This window comes from Poeciliopsis prolifica, unplaced genomic scaffold (genome assembly GCF_027474105.1).
Source record: "Poeciliopsis prolifica strain line A6 unplaced genomic scaffold, Auburn_PproV2 SCAFFOLD009, whole genome shotgun sequence".
In the NCBI taxonomy this organism is placed as follows: Eukaryota; Metazoa; Chordata; class Actinopteri; order Cyprinodontiformes; family Poeciliidae; genus Poeciliopsis; species Poeciliopsis prolifica.
In genome coordinates, this window is record NW_026562384.1 from 3,547,177 (window position 1) to 3,562,336 (window position 15,160).

At 42.8% G+C, this 15,160-nt stretch overlaps 1 protein-coding gene and 1 long non-coding RNA gene across 2 annotated transcripts; one reads left to right on the forward strand and one right to left on the reverse strand.

Moving 5' to 3' along the window:
• Positions 1 to 3,955: 3,955 nt before the first annotated feature.
• Positions 3,956 to 5,165, forward strand: LOC129362845 (uncharacterized). The gene is made up of 5 exons (XM_055034617.1): positions 3,956 to 3,978; positions 4,052 to 4,104; positions 4,176 to 4,484; positions 4,563 to 5,048; positions 5,126 to 5,165. The coding sequence occupies exons 1-4, from the start codon at positions 3,956 to 3,958 to the stop codon at positions 5,027 to 5,029; spliced, it is 852 nt and encodes a 283-aa protein (XP_054890592.1). The 3' UTR covers positions 5,030 to 5,048; positions 5,126 to 5,165.
• A 7,512-nt stretch (positions 5,166 to 12,677) lies between these two features.
• LOC129362817 (uncharacterized) lies at positions 12,678 to 13,861 on the reverse strand. Its single transcript, XR_008606273.1, has 3 exons — positions 13,634 to 13,861; positions 12,886 to 13,003; positions 12,678 to 12,771 (listed from the first exon to the last, which is right to left on the reverse strand). It is a non-coding gene; the product is annotated as an uncharacterized LOC129362817 (long non-coding RNA).
• Positions 13,862 to 15,160: the final 1,299 nt, after the last annotated feature.

Sequence of the window (15,160 nt, forward strand, 5' to 3'; positions counted from 1 at the left end):
GGAAGACAGAACGAGGAAAAAACCTTTCCAACAATCCGTCATCTAGAAATGGACGACACAACTGCAAGCTTAGCTACCAAAACCCCACAAGGACACGATAACGTTTGCAATTTCATTGTGAGAAAATGTGAAAAAGGGGGTGTGGATAGTTTCATCAGGCTCGACACAGTTTCTACAATGAAAAGGCAGGTCCGAGATTTTATGAGTAGTTTCATGACAAGTCGCTTTTGGCAGTAAATCTCTCCCCCTCCCTTCCCCCGACTGTTTATAATATTACTTAAAAGATATCCTGTGAGTTCATTTTGAGCATTTTCTGTTTCGGTGCCCTGGGGCAGTTTGTGAACAGAGGGAAGTGCAAAAAAGAAAAAGAAAAAAAAAGCGTGCGGCGGACGATAACAAAAAGTGATGATTCCTCTGTTTCCTTTTCTATTTGTATTTTAATTTCATCCTGGAGCGCACAGACGTACGCGCACGCAGAGAAAAAAAAAAGAAGAAGAAGAAGAAGAAAAAAAAACCCGGCTCCCCGAGCCACTCGGCTTCTGAGGTTTTGCAGGTCTCTGATAGCAAGCCTCTGAAATGGAAAAGAGATAAGAGTAAATAAACAAATAAATAGAATGAAACAGAATTTGTGCTGGTTCAGTGCTCGCAGAAGGGGGCGGGGAGGAAGTGCACTCGGCGAGGCCAGCCCTACGAAGATGCATCCTCAATAAAGCGGTGCAAGGTAAACACGTGAATTCAAGCTGGCGCCATTTATAGACTGAACTCTGTTGAGGCCGAACGCTGACATATGGAGAGAGAGGAAGAGAGCGGCTCCCTAACAACCCACATTGTTTCTGTGACATGATCTTTGCCTTTTTACAATCGACAAAAAAAAAAAAAAAAAAAAAAAAAAGGACACCAAAAGGCGCTTTTATTTCCATCACAATGAAGTTATTTGGCGTTTGCCAGCTAATGCTTAGTGGGCCCCCGTCGCTTCCCGCGCAGAGCCACCGGCCCAAACGGTGGGCCTCTAAAGCGGCGCCTTGGGCGTGCGACGGGCGGCGGCGGCCTCGCGCCACTCCAGCAGCCTTTCTTCTCCGAGGTTGCTTAATTACACTATCATAGTCTGTTAATTACCTTATCAGCGGCGCATAATCCCGTGGTCAGCATCTTGTACGTTTCGAATCAAAGCAAAGCGGGTCTCTTTCATGTGCTCTTTCTTGTATTTTGGTCCTGATTAGTGAATCCAGCGGCTTTTTGTGAGACTGCGAGCGAAGTTGCTTGTTTTTACTAATAATTAAGATCCCGAGGAGGCAATATATAAATATAGAGGTGTGCTTGTTTAATTAATTGTGTTTGTTGAGTGCATTGTGTGCTTATTCTAATTGTCGCCCCTGAGATTTGAGCTTTTGTCATGTAATAGGAACTGAATCAAATCGACCTCTTTGGCTTGGTCGTTTTGAGTGGAAAAGAGCTGGTTTTCATTCACTTTGAGCATGTAAAAAAACCTAAAAAACATTTAATATGTATATATATTTTTTATTTGTAACAATATTCAACTTACATAAAAAAGCCTCTGTGCAAAAAATGAGGTTAAAACATGAACAGCTCCCTGAGAGTTTTTTTTTCATTTATCCGCTCCCGCTGCGTCCCTCCTAGGGGGCGCTCCCCACACATTGGGAATCACTGACTTAAGGAAACAACACAAAAACTAGAAGACGATCCAAACCCTTCGAAAAACCTGCGTTCCCTCTCCTTGCCTGTGGTGGCGCCGCACCGAGAACAAGTGAAGGAAACGACACAAAAGCCTCAGAAGAAGACAGGAGCGCGACTTCCTTCTTCACAAAACAAAAATGGAGGACCATCAGATTTTAGCGGCAGTAGGATTAATTAATTTTTTTAATGTCTTTGGCAAAAGACCAGGACCCATTTCTCCCTCTAGCGCTACACACGCGTTTGTTTTCCCACAATCCCCTGCGCTGCAGTCCACTTCCTGCTTTTGGGGCGGTCTCTCGCTCCCATCCGCTTGCATTCGAACCTCACCAGAGTTCCCGTCAGCCGAACCGAACCGAGGTTCCATCAGAATTCGATTACTCAGCCAGGCCTCCGAACGCATCGACATTTCTAGACACAGTAAACAAGACTCCTCTGCGAGAAAACGTGCCCAAAATGAACGCTTTTGAAACTTCAATTAATATAAAAATATATCAAAGTTTTATCTTGTAGCTTTAAGCATGCTTTTGAAATTGTTTCACTTCATTTGTTCTCGGCGTCTTTACACAGCAAACACGGAGGACACGTTTCGCCCAACATGTGACGACTCACGTCCACATGCAAACAGTCACTGTGGTGATTATGCCAAGAGAAAACATTCATACTCCCTGTGTCATAATACCAGGAGCAAACTCTACTGTCTCTCTCTCACTCTCACACACACACACACACACACACAACACACACACACACACACACACACACACACACACACACACACACACACTTTGTGTGTGTGTGCTCTGTGAGCTCTGTTAGCCAAGCAACAGCCTGCTGTTGTTTTTTTTTCTTTTTTGAATGGCAGCCTATTTCTGTTTATGCTGCACAGTTGGATATAGACCTCAGGTGAAACAACACACCCACACACACATTTCTATGCACATGGTCACACATATGCAGGTTCATTAGCATGCTAATTGGAGGTGAGGACAGTGCGGTGTGGAGGTGGTGGAGAGCAGCTCCAGTATATTAATCACAGGCTCAGGGAGACCATCTGACTTCCCAAGCTGCTCTCTCAGAGGCCTCCGCTTCTGCAAAGTGTGGGAGGAAGAGGGTTCAGAGCGCCGTATGGCCGCGCTGCACCCATGTGGAAGCTACACGGACTCCTCTTTATCCGTGCACTGAGGTACCGCCAAATGGTCGCGTCTCCATTTTTCGGCCGGCCACGGTACCCCTAAAGCCAGCCGGTGAACAAGGAGCGCTCTGTGTGTCTCTTCAGTCCACAAGCTATACATCCACAGCAACTCTCATGTGTGTCATACGACTTTAAACATAATCTCTCTCCATCAAGGCTTTCTAAAACCGCTGCTGCAACTCTTTCATTCTTAGATTCTTCTTTCCGTTTCTCCAGAATTTACCTGGTTTTGTATTCTTTATTTGGGATTTCAACACACCCACACACACAGGATTGGCAAGGAAACTAATCCTGTTTATTTCAATAAAAAAAAAAAGACGAAATGTGTCATTTCGAAGCCGTGTACTTGAATCAGTTAATATGGTAATTATTCTTTATGTTTCGGTTTTAAACGACAGGAAGAAAATGTTGAAACCGACCCTTATGTTACCTTGAAATATGCCCAAGTGCTGCAAAAGCAGTTGATATTGCTGGGCTTTTCAGTTTGCCAAAAAAAAGACTTTTGAATGCGATATCGCTCCATGGACCAAAAATGATTGGCGTCAAAATGTGGAAATGAAATACCCACAACACACGTTGCCTTCAGAGAACATCTGGATCTATATGTGAAAGATTGGAGGAGAAGGAGGTTGGTCAAAATTTTGGAATATTTTCACGTTTTTTTTACATTAAGCCGGTAATATCTGTCTGGCATTTTTTATTTTATTTATTTATTTATGTATTTATTTATTTTATTTTATTTTTTTACAAAAGCTAGTTTACCTGAGAGAATATGCAGCACAGCTCCAACATGGAAGTGGACAGTCACAGAAAGCAGAGAGCAGTGCTGCAGATTGTTCGCTTGACACCAAGCTTACACATCACACGTCTCCAAGTTCAAAGGGCTGCGATGCGCTGTTAGAGATAAACTGTAAAAGCTGAACTCTAAAGTTTCATCTTCTTCTCTTGAAGCGATTCTTCACCAGCTGTGCGTCGTTAGCTCATTAGGCTCTGATTGGTCAGCGCTGGCTCCTGCCCACAGTTTTAAGCCCTCATGCTGTCACAGTGTCACTGCTGCTCTTCACCATGATGACTGCTCAGCTCCTCCTGGGGTAAGGCATGTGCCCTTGTTTCTCCATGTTGGCTTTTTAAAAATCAATTGGTGACGTTTTCTTGTGTTTTCAGGGTGTCCCTCTTTGCCTGGTTGGTTCTGGATGTCTGTGGATTGTCAGTTAAAGGTATTTAATACAGATTTTCCTTTGCACAAAGTGACTCAATCTAATTGGGAAATGTCTCTTGGGCAAACCAGGTTTGCAGTCTCAACACCAGAGCAGCAGCAGCAGCAGCCGTGGTGGCGGAGGCGGCAGCAGCACCAGTGCAGGAGGGAATGTTGCTTTTCGCAGAGCAAGTTCTGGCTCCAGTGATCCTGCAGGTGTCTTCATGCAGCAGCCCAGCCGGCCCCAGTCTGTGCAGCCCGTGTTTGTCGGTGTGAGCGCCGTGCCTGCTGCTGGATACGCTGCAGGTTCTGCTCCAGCAGGCTACTACAGTGGTGCTCCTTACATACCAGGTTCTGCTGCTGGCTCGCCACAGGCTGCAGCTGGTCAGTCTTCCCTCCCAGGTAATGGGTCTCAAACTTGGTGTAACTAATCTGTGGATGAATTGAATGCCAACTGTTTAATGTTTCCACAACATTCAGAATCAAAGTGGACAATTCAAGACTTTGAGGAAGCATCAAGTGCACAAGCCCAGAGTCCCAGCGCCCCTCTCTCTCCTCCAGTGACCCTTCAGTCTGGAGAAACCTCCAAAGCTGAACTTGGGAACTACCACCACCAGCAGCAGCAGCAGCAGATGGAGGAGTTTGGTTATCCAGCTGGTCGTATGTGGCCTGGCCAAAGTCTTCCACTTGTCACTACACCAAATCTTGGTGTGGGTGGCTTGTGGGGCTACTCTTCTCTCTACCCCCGTCATTGCCCTTTTCCCTACCCTTACTTTGACTACAGGCTCCTGTATGGTCTGTACCCCCCTGGCACCTATAACGCCTTCAGCAGAAATGATGTGAGGGGCAAAAATTACTACAGACCAGGCACTATGAGACAGAACATGGCTCTGATGCTCCACAAATGGCCCAGAACCCTGGAACAGGCAGAAGGTCTAACCAGATGAGGATGTGATTGTGAAACTGGTAAAGATTTATTAAAAGTGCTGATTGCAGGTGGCAAATGCAGTTTGGCTAAACCCTTGTTTTTTTTTTTTTTTCAGATGACTGGTCCAAGCAGATGACTTGCATTATTCAATAAAGTCTTCAAAACTAAACATTTTTGTGTTGAAGAGAAATTCCTTTTTCCCCAGAGGTGCACAAGAAAATGCAGACAGCTAAAGTTACTCAAACAGGGGGGGGGGGGAATGGGAAATTTATGTAATGTGTCAAATTAGGTTAACCACAAATTAATTCCTTGCTCCTCATTCTTTGACTTGGATTTTTTTGTTTTTGGTTCAGTTTAATGACTTCAATACCTAAAATGGTAAAATATCAACCTAACGTTCTTTCAGAGGACATGATGGTACTAATCTAAATGGCTTTGGATTGTAAAATGCCTTTTTATATTTAACATTCACACTAAGGCAATTAAGATCAACATTTGAGGTTCTTGTACATTATAGGTTATCAGATTAGTTTCCTGGGTGTTGGCTTTGAAAAGTTCCAACAGGACTTTTGTTTTTTGCCTCTTAGGTTATTAGTGGTTCTTCAACAATTCTATTGGGGTGTAAAAATTGGCCATGTTTAAGAGTTTCTTTCTTAAATGAAATGACATAGGCTTATTCTCCTGACTTTATTTACATTTCAAAGGAGACTGGTTGCACAGGACCTAAATCTTAAAAAAAAAAAAAAAAATCCACACTTTATAGTTGTGAAAAAGTTTAAAACCATTTATCCTTTTCACTATTTTGCAATTATTATACACCCTTAGTGTGTGGTTGTACAAATTTGTGGGAATAAGTTTGTCCATTACTCTGCTTTAATTTTTGAAGAAGGGACATGATTCACATAAGACTTTTCTTTTTTTTCTCCCAGTATGTAACAGTGGCATGCTTTGGTGTTATTTACTTTAATTTCTGAAATACCAATGGAAGGATATCCTGATATGTACTTAAGAAAAGTATCGACGTTAAACACAAAATGTATTTTTTGGGGGGGCAAACAAAAGGGGCCAACTGGCAGCCATCATCATTGCCTTGCTGTGCTCTCGCTGTCTGGGGCTTCAGCGCGGCCCTGCTAAGTAGAAGGAGACTGACTAATGATGCCCTGCAGCTACTCTAATCAGTCTCAGCCGCTGGTGGAACCGACGCTCAGCTCCACCTTTTCATCTCTGCATCTGAGGCAAAACCACACCTTGCTTCATGATGCACATCACAAAGGGGAAAGTTTCAGGGCCTCTGCCACGTCCACAGCCGTGTGACAATTCAATGAGCCGTGTGACGAGCGAGGGACAGAGAAGTTTATGTGGGGAAAACGCAGGGAAAGAAATTTAAGAAAGGTTGCTTTTTTTTTTCTCCACAGAAAATCCCTGATCTGCTGAGATGTTGACAGTCTTTAGCTCAGTCACACTCTTACAGAAAACAGTTTTCCAGTTCAGCTTTCAACGCTCAAGCCGCCAACAGTTTGACTCAGTAGATGTAATGACCAGAGTCGACCAGCTGGGGGAGCCTAGCGGTAATGAGCCGCGGTAAAGAACACGCAACTTCTTCTTCGCTGTTGCAGAGCAAAGAGCGTCTCTGTGGCTCATTTGTCAAATTATTTCCCTTTTTCAGGTGAGAGTTCACACATAAAAGTACCTGTGCTGTTGTAAGTTGGTTTACTAACTCTTAAAAAGCTCGTGAATGCTCTTTGTTTCAGACTTTATGCGTACTTTGTTGTTAGCCGCAGTTAGCCGACAGCTCACGATGCTAACCGACGTGTGAATGTAGCATTGTGACGTGTATCCCGTTATTTGTTACGTTTGTGTACCATGATGGCTTTGTAAGAAAACCATACTGTTGTTTCAAGCTTGGAATCATCGTTGTGAACGTAGGTAAATTATAATAACTCGATCAAAACCCCTTGTATCGGAGGAAGGAAAGTGTTTGAGGCTCATTTGTTGAATTATTCCTGTTTTTGAGGGCTTTTACACATACGCTGACAGATTTGCAGCTTTAATTGCAACAAAAAGTGGGTTCGAAAAGCAATGACTCTGCAGGGTGAAATACAAATGTTTGGCACACTTCTTAAGGTTTTTGTTCTTGGCTAAACACTGATGTCAGCCATGCATCATCATCACCTGTCAATTCAAAGTTATGTCTGCTAGATGCAGCTCTGTCATAAGCAGCCCCAGTGACGCACATTGAAGGCTGTGGTTGTAACTTGACAAAATGTGAGTGGGTTTGATTGCCACACACTTTTTCTCACATCCTAGGTTTGTTTCTAACTGTGCCAGGTAGCTAATAAACCAGGAGTGAGTTTATTGATATGCCAAAGACCCCGCGAAGATGAGCGAGAGAAAAAGAGCCGAGGCAACAGCCAAAAGCAACCTGCTGTTACTGTAACAAGGGACCCTGATAACACGGTAATAACAGGCTAATCGTATTTGGGTTCAGAAATCACAACATGCTAATTCAATTAGCTTAATAAGCCCCTGTAGATAAAGGCCTTGTTTCGGCTGTCGTGATTGGCTCGGGGTTCCAGCAAGGCGGTCCGGTGGGGAAGCTTGTCTCAGCGTTCATTGCCACCAGTAGACAGTACAACCACCAGCAGGATACATCATTATATTTGTTTGTGGCCATTCAGCTTTCCATAGTCCTCGGTCTCCATAGATGCCACCTAGAGGACAAACCATGTAGAAAAAAAAGAGCTTCAGATCCAGTTTTGGTCCAGATGCGACCAACAAAACTAACTTCTTCTGTAAACTCCACATCCTCTTAAAGTTGCAACAATGGAGCGGAAAGTCGCTCATCCCTCAGAACCTATTTTTTCCCCTTTCCTTTTATTATTATTATTATGAATGTTTGTCCTCACAAACGCGCAACACAATGGCAAACAAAACCATTCTTAGTCTATTGTCCCGCCACCGTCTCAGTTCACTCGGAGCGTCTGTCTCAGCGCCGCGGCTCTTTGTGTGGAGATGCTCAGGAAAGCATGGCTGCATTGTTTCACGGGGGCTGAGGAGCAGAATGGGACTGTTACAGTGCAGAGAATTGGCAGCTGAGCCTGGCGAGGAGATTCTCCACACAGTATTAGGGAGAGCGATCACAACGCTCCACCGCCACGCCGGTCCCCCGCTCACCCTCCGCGCGGCACACAAACACAACCCAAACGCACACCCACTCCTTCTCTGTGAAATTTCCAATCTCTCTTAACCCTTTGTTTCACTGCAGACGAGCTAATCTGTTTATGGGGTGTTTTGTGAGAGCTGCCTTTTGTTTGCATGTACACACACACACACTCACACACACACACACACATATATATTAATCTGCAGGCCAGGAGCCAGCTGACACCAGCAGAATATACCACCTATCCCTAGAGATTTTCCCCCTATGCACACTCACACGCACACATAGTGTATTCCCATTCCTTTCCTTCTTTCAAATATACATGCTTGTGTACATACAAGTCCGGCTACATGCATATTTTACCTGACTGTGGTAATAGAAAGCAAGTGGGGGGGAGGGCCGCATGGCAGATAAGAGGGCAATGTCAACCGAACGGATGGTGTCTGGAGGCAGGGAGCTGCTGTAAACAACCCAAGCTTGTATTTAAAGACGGATTTGTTCAGGAGTTGAGAGGAGGGGAGCGCACAGCTGGATGTATGCTCTGCACATCAGCAAAGAACTAAAAAAGAACGGATAAGACAGAAGGGGAAAAAGAAGAAATGAGTGGGACCGGGGCTGCTTCTCTCCTCGCTCCCGACTGGATCCCCTTCATCAAACGTCACAGCAATTTGAGAGATTAGACAGCACGGATTAGACACCACAAGGCTGCCTCTCTCTCAGGCGTCTGATGCCATTGTGCTTCCATTCTTCCCCGGCCCTTTCATATCATAAGACGACATTATACCGAGAGGTGGTAAGACTCTCGCGCTCACAATGGCGGCGTCTTGGCTGATTCGCCAACTGTAGGATACGAGGGGGGTAATTATGTAAGAGGTAAACATCTTTCTCCTTTCCTTACTTGTTTATTAGTTTGCCTTACCAGATTTCTCTGCCTACACTTCTTCTCTGATTAATGAGACACACACACCAACTTGCACGCACACACCCTCTGAGCCACGTGCGCCCCCTCTCACCAACTTAGCAGTGCTATTAGTAATGATTGAACCCTATCCAGTGGATGTAATATATTAGCAGGCAGATTATTCTGACGTTAAAACATGTTCCCTGCGCTGACAGCATCATCAATCACCCTCACACTGCTTGTGAAGACTCACACACTGGACATAATTGCTTCAGCATGGGGTTTTGTGGGGGGGTGGAGGTGAGGGAGGAGCGGGCGGTGGCAGGGGGGATGGCGAGGAGGGGGAGAACGTGTGAGATTTAGAGTGAGGATTTGTATATTCATACAGTCGGCCGAGAACAGAGGACAACGCTCCGTGGAAACTACTAATGTGGAAGGAGATTGATCAGAGAGGAGCTCGAATTTTAGACTTTCCTCGTAACAAAGTATTTACAACCACTAGAGTGAGAGAGACTAAATGTAACTAACACAAGTTGCCCTCATGGGTGCATTAACATCAGCCCTGCTTACAACAGCCCTTCGCTTGCCTTGAGAGTCAGATTCGTTCGAGGAGACGGGAATGCGCCATCGAACTCTGATGTGAACCCGAGTCCGCCTAAAACCATAGGGTTGGTTTGGTGGAAGTGAACTCTGGTGCTGTTCGAATGCAAGCGGACTGTACTCCAAAAGCAGAAAGCAGACCATACCGCAGTGCATTCTGGGTATGTAGACACAAAACAAACGCACATGTCTAGCTCTAGCGGGAGAAATGGCTTGTGGCCTTTTGCCAAAGACGAAAGGGAAATTCTACAAATATGATGCTCCTCAATCTTGTTTACATTTTGTAAAGAAGGAAGTTGCACTAAGTGTCTTCTGAGGTTTTTGTGTCATTTCCTTCAGAGGTTCTTGGCACGAAGCAGTGCGAAGGCGAACCGCACCAAATGTTGGAATTTTGGCCCCCAATCGAACCGAGATTACCAGACTAGTGTGCTTAGATGAAAAGCAGTTTTGCTATATTTAAAGATGGCATTTATGAATATCAGCAAAATTTGACAAAAAGGAGCCATTCAAATCTTAAAGCACCTCTTTAGGAGGAAGGAGTGTAATCGCAGGTTCTTCCTCTCTTCCCAACAAACGTAATTAGTGTTCACATCCCTGCTGGTACTTGCATAGTTTTGTTTTCTTTAATAGTTTGTTGGTGTTTTTATAAGCACAAATACTCTTGCACATGGTCATTGCCCACACACAAAAGCCATTCACATAGATTCAGTGCAACTGGCACTCGAATATTGCAGCAGTAACCCTATCATAACATTATCAGGTTATGCTACTCTGCGACTCCCTCAACAGTCTTCAATTTCCGTGCCGTTTCAACCACGGAAACACCAAAACGTTCAGCTCCTTCACAACATCAACTCTGCTGTAGATTACTTTTATACGCCCATCCATCCATTGTTTTCATCTTTATTGGGTCATGAGGGCTGGAGCCTTTCTGCAGCGGTCACTGGGCGAGAGGCGGGGTACAACCCTGCAATTTATCACCAGGCAACGCAGAGGAACAACAGGACAGAACCGCTGGAGATAAGCCGACAGTGTCAACCTGTGTCACCCTGCCGCTCTATAACGTTCACACTTCTTAATATATTTATCTTTTTCTAAACATTCTTTGAAAGGATCTGGCGCGCTTTGAAGACCGACAACTTCCTTTTGGTAGAACCCAACTTTAAAGAGGTCACATGGCTTTTACCAAATCAATACACGCTTTGATGTCTTTTAACATTACTGCAAATAATAAAAGATTTGCACGCACACACCCTCAGCATGGGGCTTGGGGGAGTTACATATAGTTTAATTAAGCTGGTATAAACTGCTCTGATGTTTCAATGAGCTCCTACACAGTAAAATTTCCAGAGTAAATTTTACACAATTTGAAAAAAATTTTACTCTAAAAAAGACAACATTTGGTCCCAGTCTAAATAGAGTAAAATTTACTCTCATGGAAGAGTTGAAATTACAGATTAAAATCAAACACAATTAGTGCAAAAATTTTAATCAATGCCAAGAGAATTTACTCCAAGTTGTTTAAAAGAAAAAATACTCTACCGTATTTTAACTCCAAGTAGAATATAATTTACTCCAAAAAGCATTGCATTCTATTCTAAGTAGAGATAAATTTTAATCTAATTAAAATGAATTTTTACATAAAATAGAATAACATTTTATTCCATATAGTATAAAATTTTTTTATTCCATATTGTGCAGTTAAACATTTAATTAAATTCTAAAGTATTACCAAATTTAACTATTTCACTGACGAAGCAATTGTTTTACAGCTATAACACAGCTGTTTGTAAGAGTACAATGCATAGACCAGAAATCAGAATTTGGACAGCCATTTTTTATTGTTCACAGAAAAACAGCATGGAACAATTTAAACATTTGCGTCTTCATGACTGTATGACACCTCGAAATGAAAAGCTCTGGAACAGTAAAGCTCTTCTACATAAATAACATGAGGTCCGTCTCTTGTACACATTGACCAGATCACGATCAAATGAAGTGCCAAACATAAAGTGAGCTTTAAAAAGCTCATCAAATCACGCTCCTCTGAGTCCTTACTGCAAGCAGGTATGGTTGACAGCTCTCTGCGATGCCTTCAAGGTGCTCCTTGATGCTGGTTCTTGTCTGTGGCAAAAACAGAATAAAACATTATTAGTCTTAGGTTTCAAAGAAGACAGGGTTCTAATAGATAAGGCAAATTACTTTTCAGGATATCTTAAATGTCACTTGAAATGAAATTGAAGACCAATTTCATAAATGTTTCCTTTACTCTAACCTTACCTTGACAAACTTCACAAGATGTTCACTGGCTTGTCTGGCTGAGAGTTTTCCTGGTCTCTTGTATCCAGGAGGTGACTGTGGCAGGAGGTACACCAGGATCAAAATGGATGACATGTCACTGTCCCATCCTAGAAGAAAAAGTTAAAGAAACATGTTACCAAAACTTCTTATTTGCAACCATGTTAATACTTCCAGAGAAAGCTTACCAAATCTAACTAACAGCAGGAGGAGGTGCACTTATATTGAACCAATTCAAAAAAATTCTGTTACATAAAACACTTTCTTTATAAGTAATTGCAACTTACCATTTTCCACTTCTGTTGTGCCTTCAGCATTGTAAAGAAGGTTCTGAAGGTCATCAGACTGTGTGAGACTGCGGCTTTGTTTGAGGACTTTATGCTTGTAGACAGTGGGCCACTTCTCAGGGAACTTTGCAGAGATGGCTTCCCCAAACATCAACATAAAATCTTGCTCAACCTGGAGAATAGATGAAGTGAAGGTTTTAAAAATCATTTTGTTAAGTTTTCTTATTTAAACTTTGTTGGTTAAAACTGAAGTGAAAATAAACATACCAATCCTCCTATGTCCAGGAATCTTGGGAAGTCCAAAAAGATACTAGATGACTTTGCTGGGTCATGAATCATCTTCTGACGAGAGTTGAAAGTCTGTTTCATGTTCCTCATAACAGTCTCTTCATCAGCTGTGTGCTTCATCAGTGCAATCACTGATGAAGCACACAGCTGATGAAGAGACAAGCGATCTGTCAGAAGATAGTCTTCTTCTCTCAAACAGTCTCTCTTATCAGTTGTTGGTCCCCCTAAAAAAACATATATATGTGAGACTCCATGTTAGGATTCATAAATAAGGCTTGGGAACTTATTGTGCAGTTTGGTTGCAGGATGAAATGTGTACAAATATAAAATCCATATACCTGTTTGGGTTTGTGACAGTCTGGGGACATTTTTTTGTCCATTAGAAGCTTCCCTCTGTACAAACTTCAGTCTCCAAGCCAAATACCCACTTCCATCTTCTGCATTGTAATAATGCTCCTAAAAGTAGGTGAATGACAAATGTTTTTAAAGTTGTCAAAACAAAGACAACCGTGACAACTTACACAATTTGCATATAAAGCACAACTTGAATTCTGTTTTTTTTTTTTATTATTATTTTATCGTTGCTCTACGAGCTGCAACCCTAGGATTCACTAAAATAATACTATGCTAGTAATTTCAAGAGAAGTTACTAGCATAGCCTTCTCGCGCTTTTTTCTGGGCGGAATACTGACTCCACATGCTAGCAGAGCTAGCTCCGACAGTACAGCTCAGTCTCTCAGCTTAAAAATAGCGACAGCCTCGACTTGTGAAAATAAAATAATGGACGAAGCATTGGACAGCACTGATGTTTTTTCTGCTTACATTGCTGTAAACTGCTAAATTAAGATAGCTGAAGTACACATGCTAACTAGTTAGCCAACCATGTTAATTCCTCGCTGCATCCCTCCTTCCCCCACAACCATACAGCAGCACCTTATCACACCTTTAGTCTTATATATATATATATATATATATATATATATATATATATATATATATATATATATATTTATATATATATATATATATATATATATATATATAAATCCCACGTAAAATATATCTAAAACCCGTTTGGGGACTTACCTGGCACATAGCTAACCTTCGCCTCCGTTTCCACTGCGGGATGACAAGATGGCGGAAGAAACGAAACTTAAGGAACTTCAGTGGGCGTGGTCTTGTTTTACTCCGATATAATTTCCTCTATTTTTTTACTCCGATTCTATTGACCAACTGAAATGATTTCACTCTCTAATGTATAAATTTGACTCTTTTTGATGAAAATAATGTTAACTCCGAAAAAATTACTCTCCTATTTTTCCTGTGTACATTCCCCAATTTCTGCAAAAACAATTTTCCCATATGCTGTTGTTTTCTGCGTTGCTCCCACTTTTCCCTTTAGTGCACGCAGTATTTCTCAGGTAAATTAATTTCTTTCAGTCTCAGCGTAACTTATGTAAACGTGCATATATCCAAATACGTCTTGATCAGGACTGACATGAGCAACTCTGGTCTCGCGAAGCGTTTCGGAGCGCGTACTTTTCTTATCACAGCTCATTTTTATTTTTTTTTGGTCGGAATATTAGAACCAGATGAATCTGACAGCAAAGAGCGAATGAAATTTCCCGTGTTTCACTGCGTTGTCTAACTGGAAAACCTCAGCTTCTGACATGTGTGTTGATGTAACAAATACCACCCAGCACAACCACAGCAATAACATCTGCCAACACCTACAACGTCTGAATGCATAGGGGAAAAACCCCCAGAAAAACTAAAGGAATAGATTATTCCTAACTCGGTGTTTCTCAATCTGGCCGACCTGCACAGGAAGTAGAGCGTTACCCACAAGATACACTGGGAGCGTCCTTGCACTGGACACCGACCTCACTGGGCGATGAAGACGGCATGCATGAAAAATCAGTCGTGTTGAACTTTAAAATGATACCCACCTCAGAAGAACGTAACTGTGGTTTAATGAAACTGCATGGCGCTGCAATAATGACATCACATCTGGGCGAAGTCCGCACGTTGTAGTTAACATGCGTGGATGGGATCCTGAAGGGCTCGAGTTAGACGCGGTCAGTTTCACATTCGTGCGGTTTGATTGGTTTGGGTGAACAGTGTCGCTGTCTTATGCAGAAAAGCAACAGTTATTTCTGTCGATGCGTAAAAACAACCAGTAGAGTCACAGTAAAATGTCTTCAGCGTACATTTTTACTCGTTCTTATTTGAACTTTGGCACGCAGGCTAAGTTCAGACGGCAGAAAAATACGACCCAAATTTGCTTTTTTCTTGGTCCATATGTGACCTATGCGTGACCTTTTCGGTTGAAATGCGATGAACATCGAGAGTATGCTTTGATGTGGTCAGGTGGTTCAGCGGTCAGGCTCTCTGCTCAGGTACCTAGCCGTTGCTGGCTGTTCGACCGAGCTTAGCAGCTGCAGTATAAAACAGAATTAGCCGGCAAAAGAGAAGAGTGCAGCTTGTTGAGCGTCCCAGTCAAAGCTCTCAGCGCCTTTCTCCACTGGGACGATGTTCAAGTGACTGGATTTGTCTTTCTTGTGAGCAGTGGGAAAGTGTTGCCGTTCCTCTTCTCTGCCTTCTCACTACATT

What these genes read in the sequence shown, in the direction of transcription:
- LOC129362845 (XM_055034617.1), top strand. Translation starts at nt 3,956, where the DNA reads ATGACTGCTCAGCTCCTCCTGGG. An exon ending in CTGTGGATTGTCAGTTAAAG is followed by an intron (nt 4,105 to 4,175) that starts GTATTTAATACA and finishes TGGGCAAACCAG; the next exon opens with GTTTGCAGTCTCAACACCAG. An exon ending in TGGTCAGTCTTCCCTCCCAG is followed by an intron (nt 4,485 to 4,562) that starts GTAATGGGTCTC and finishes CACAACATTCAG; the next exon opens with AATCAAAGTGGACAATTCAA.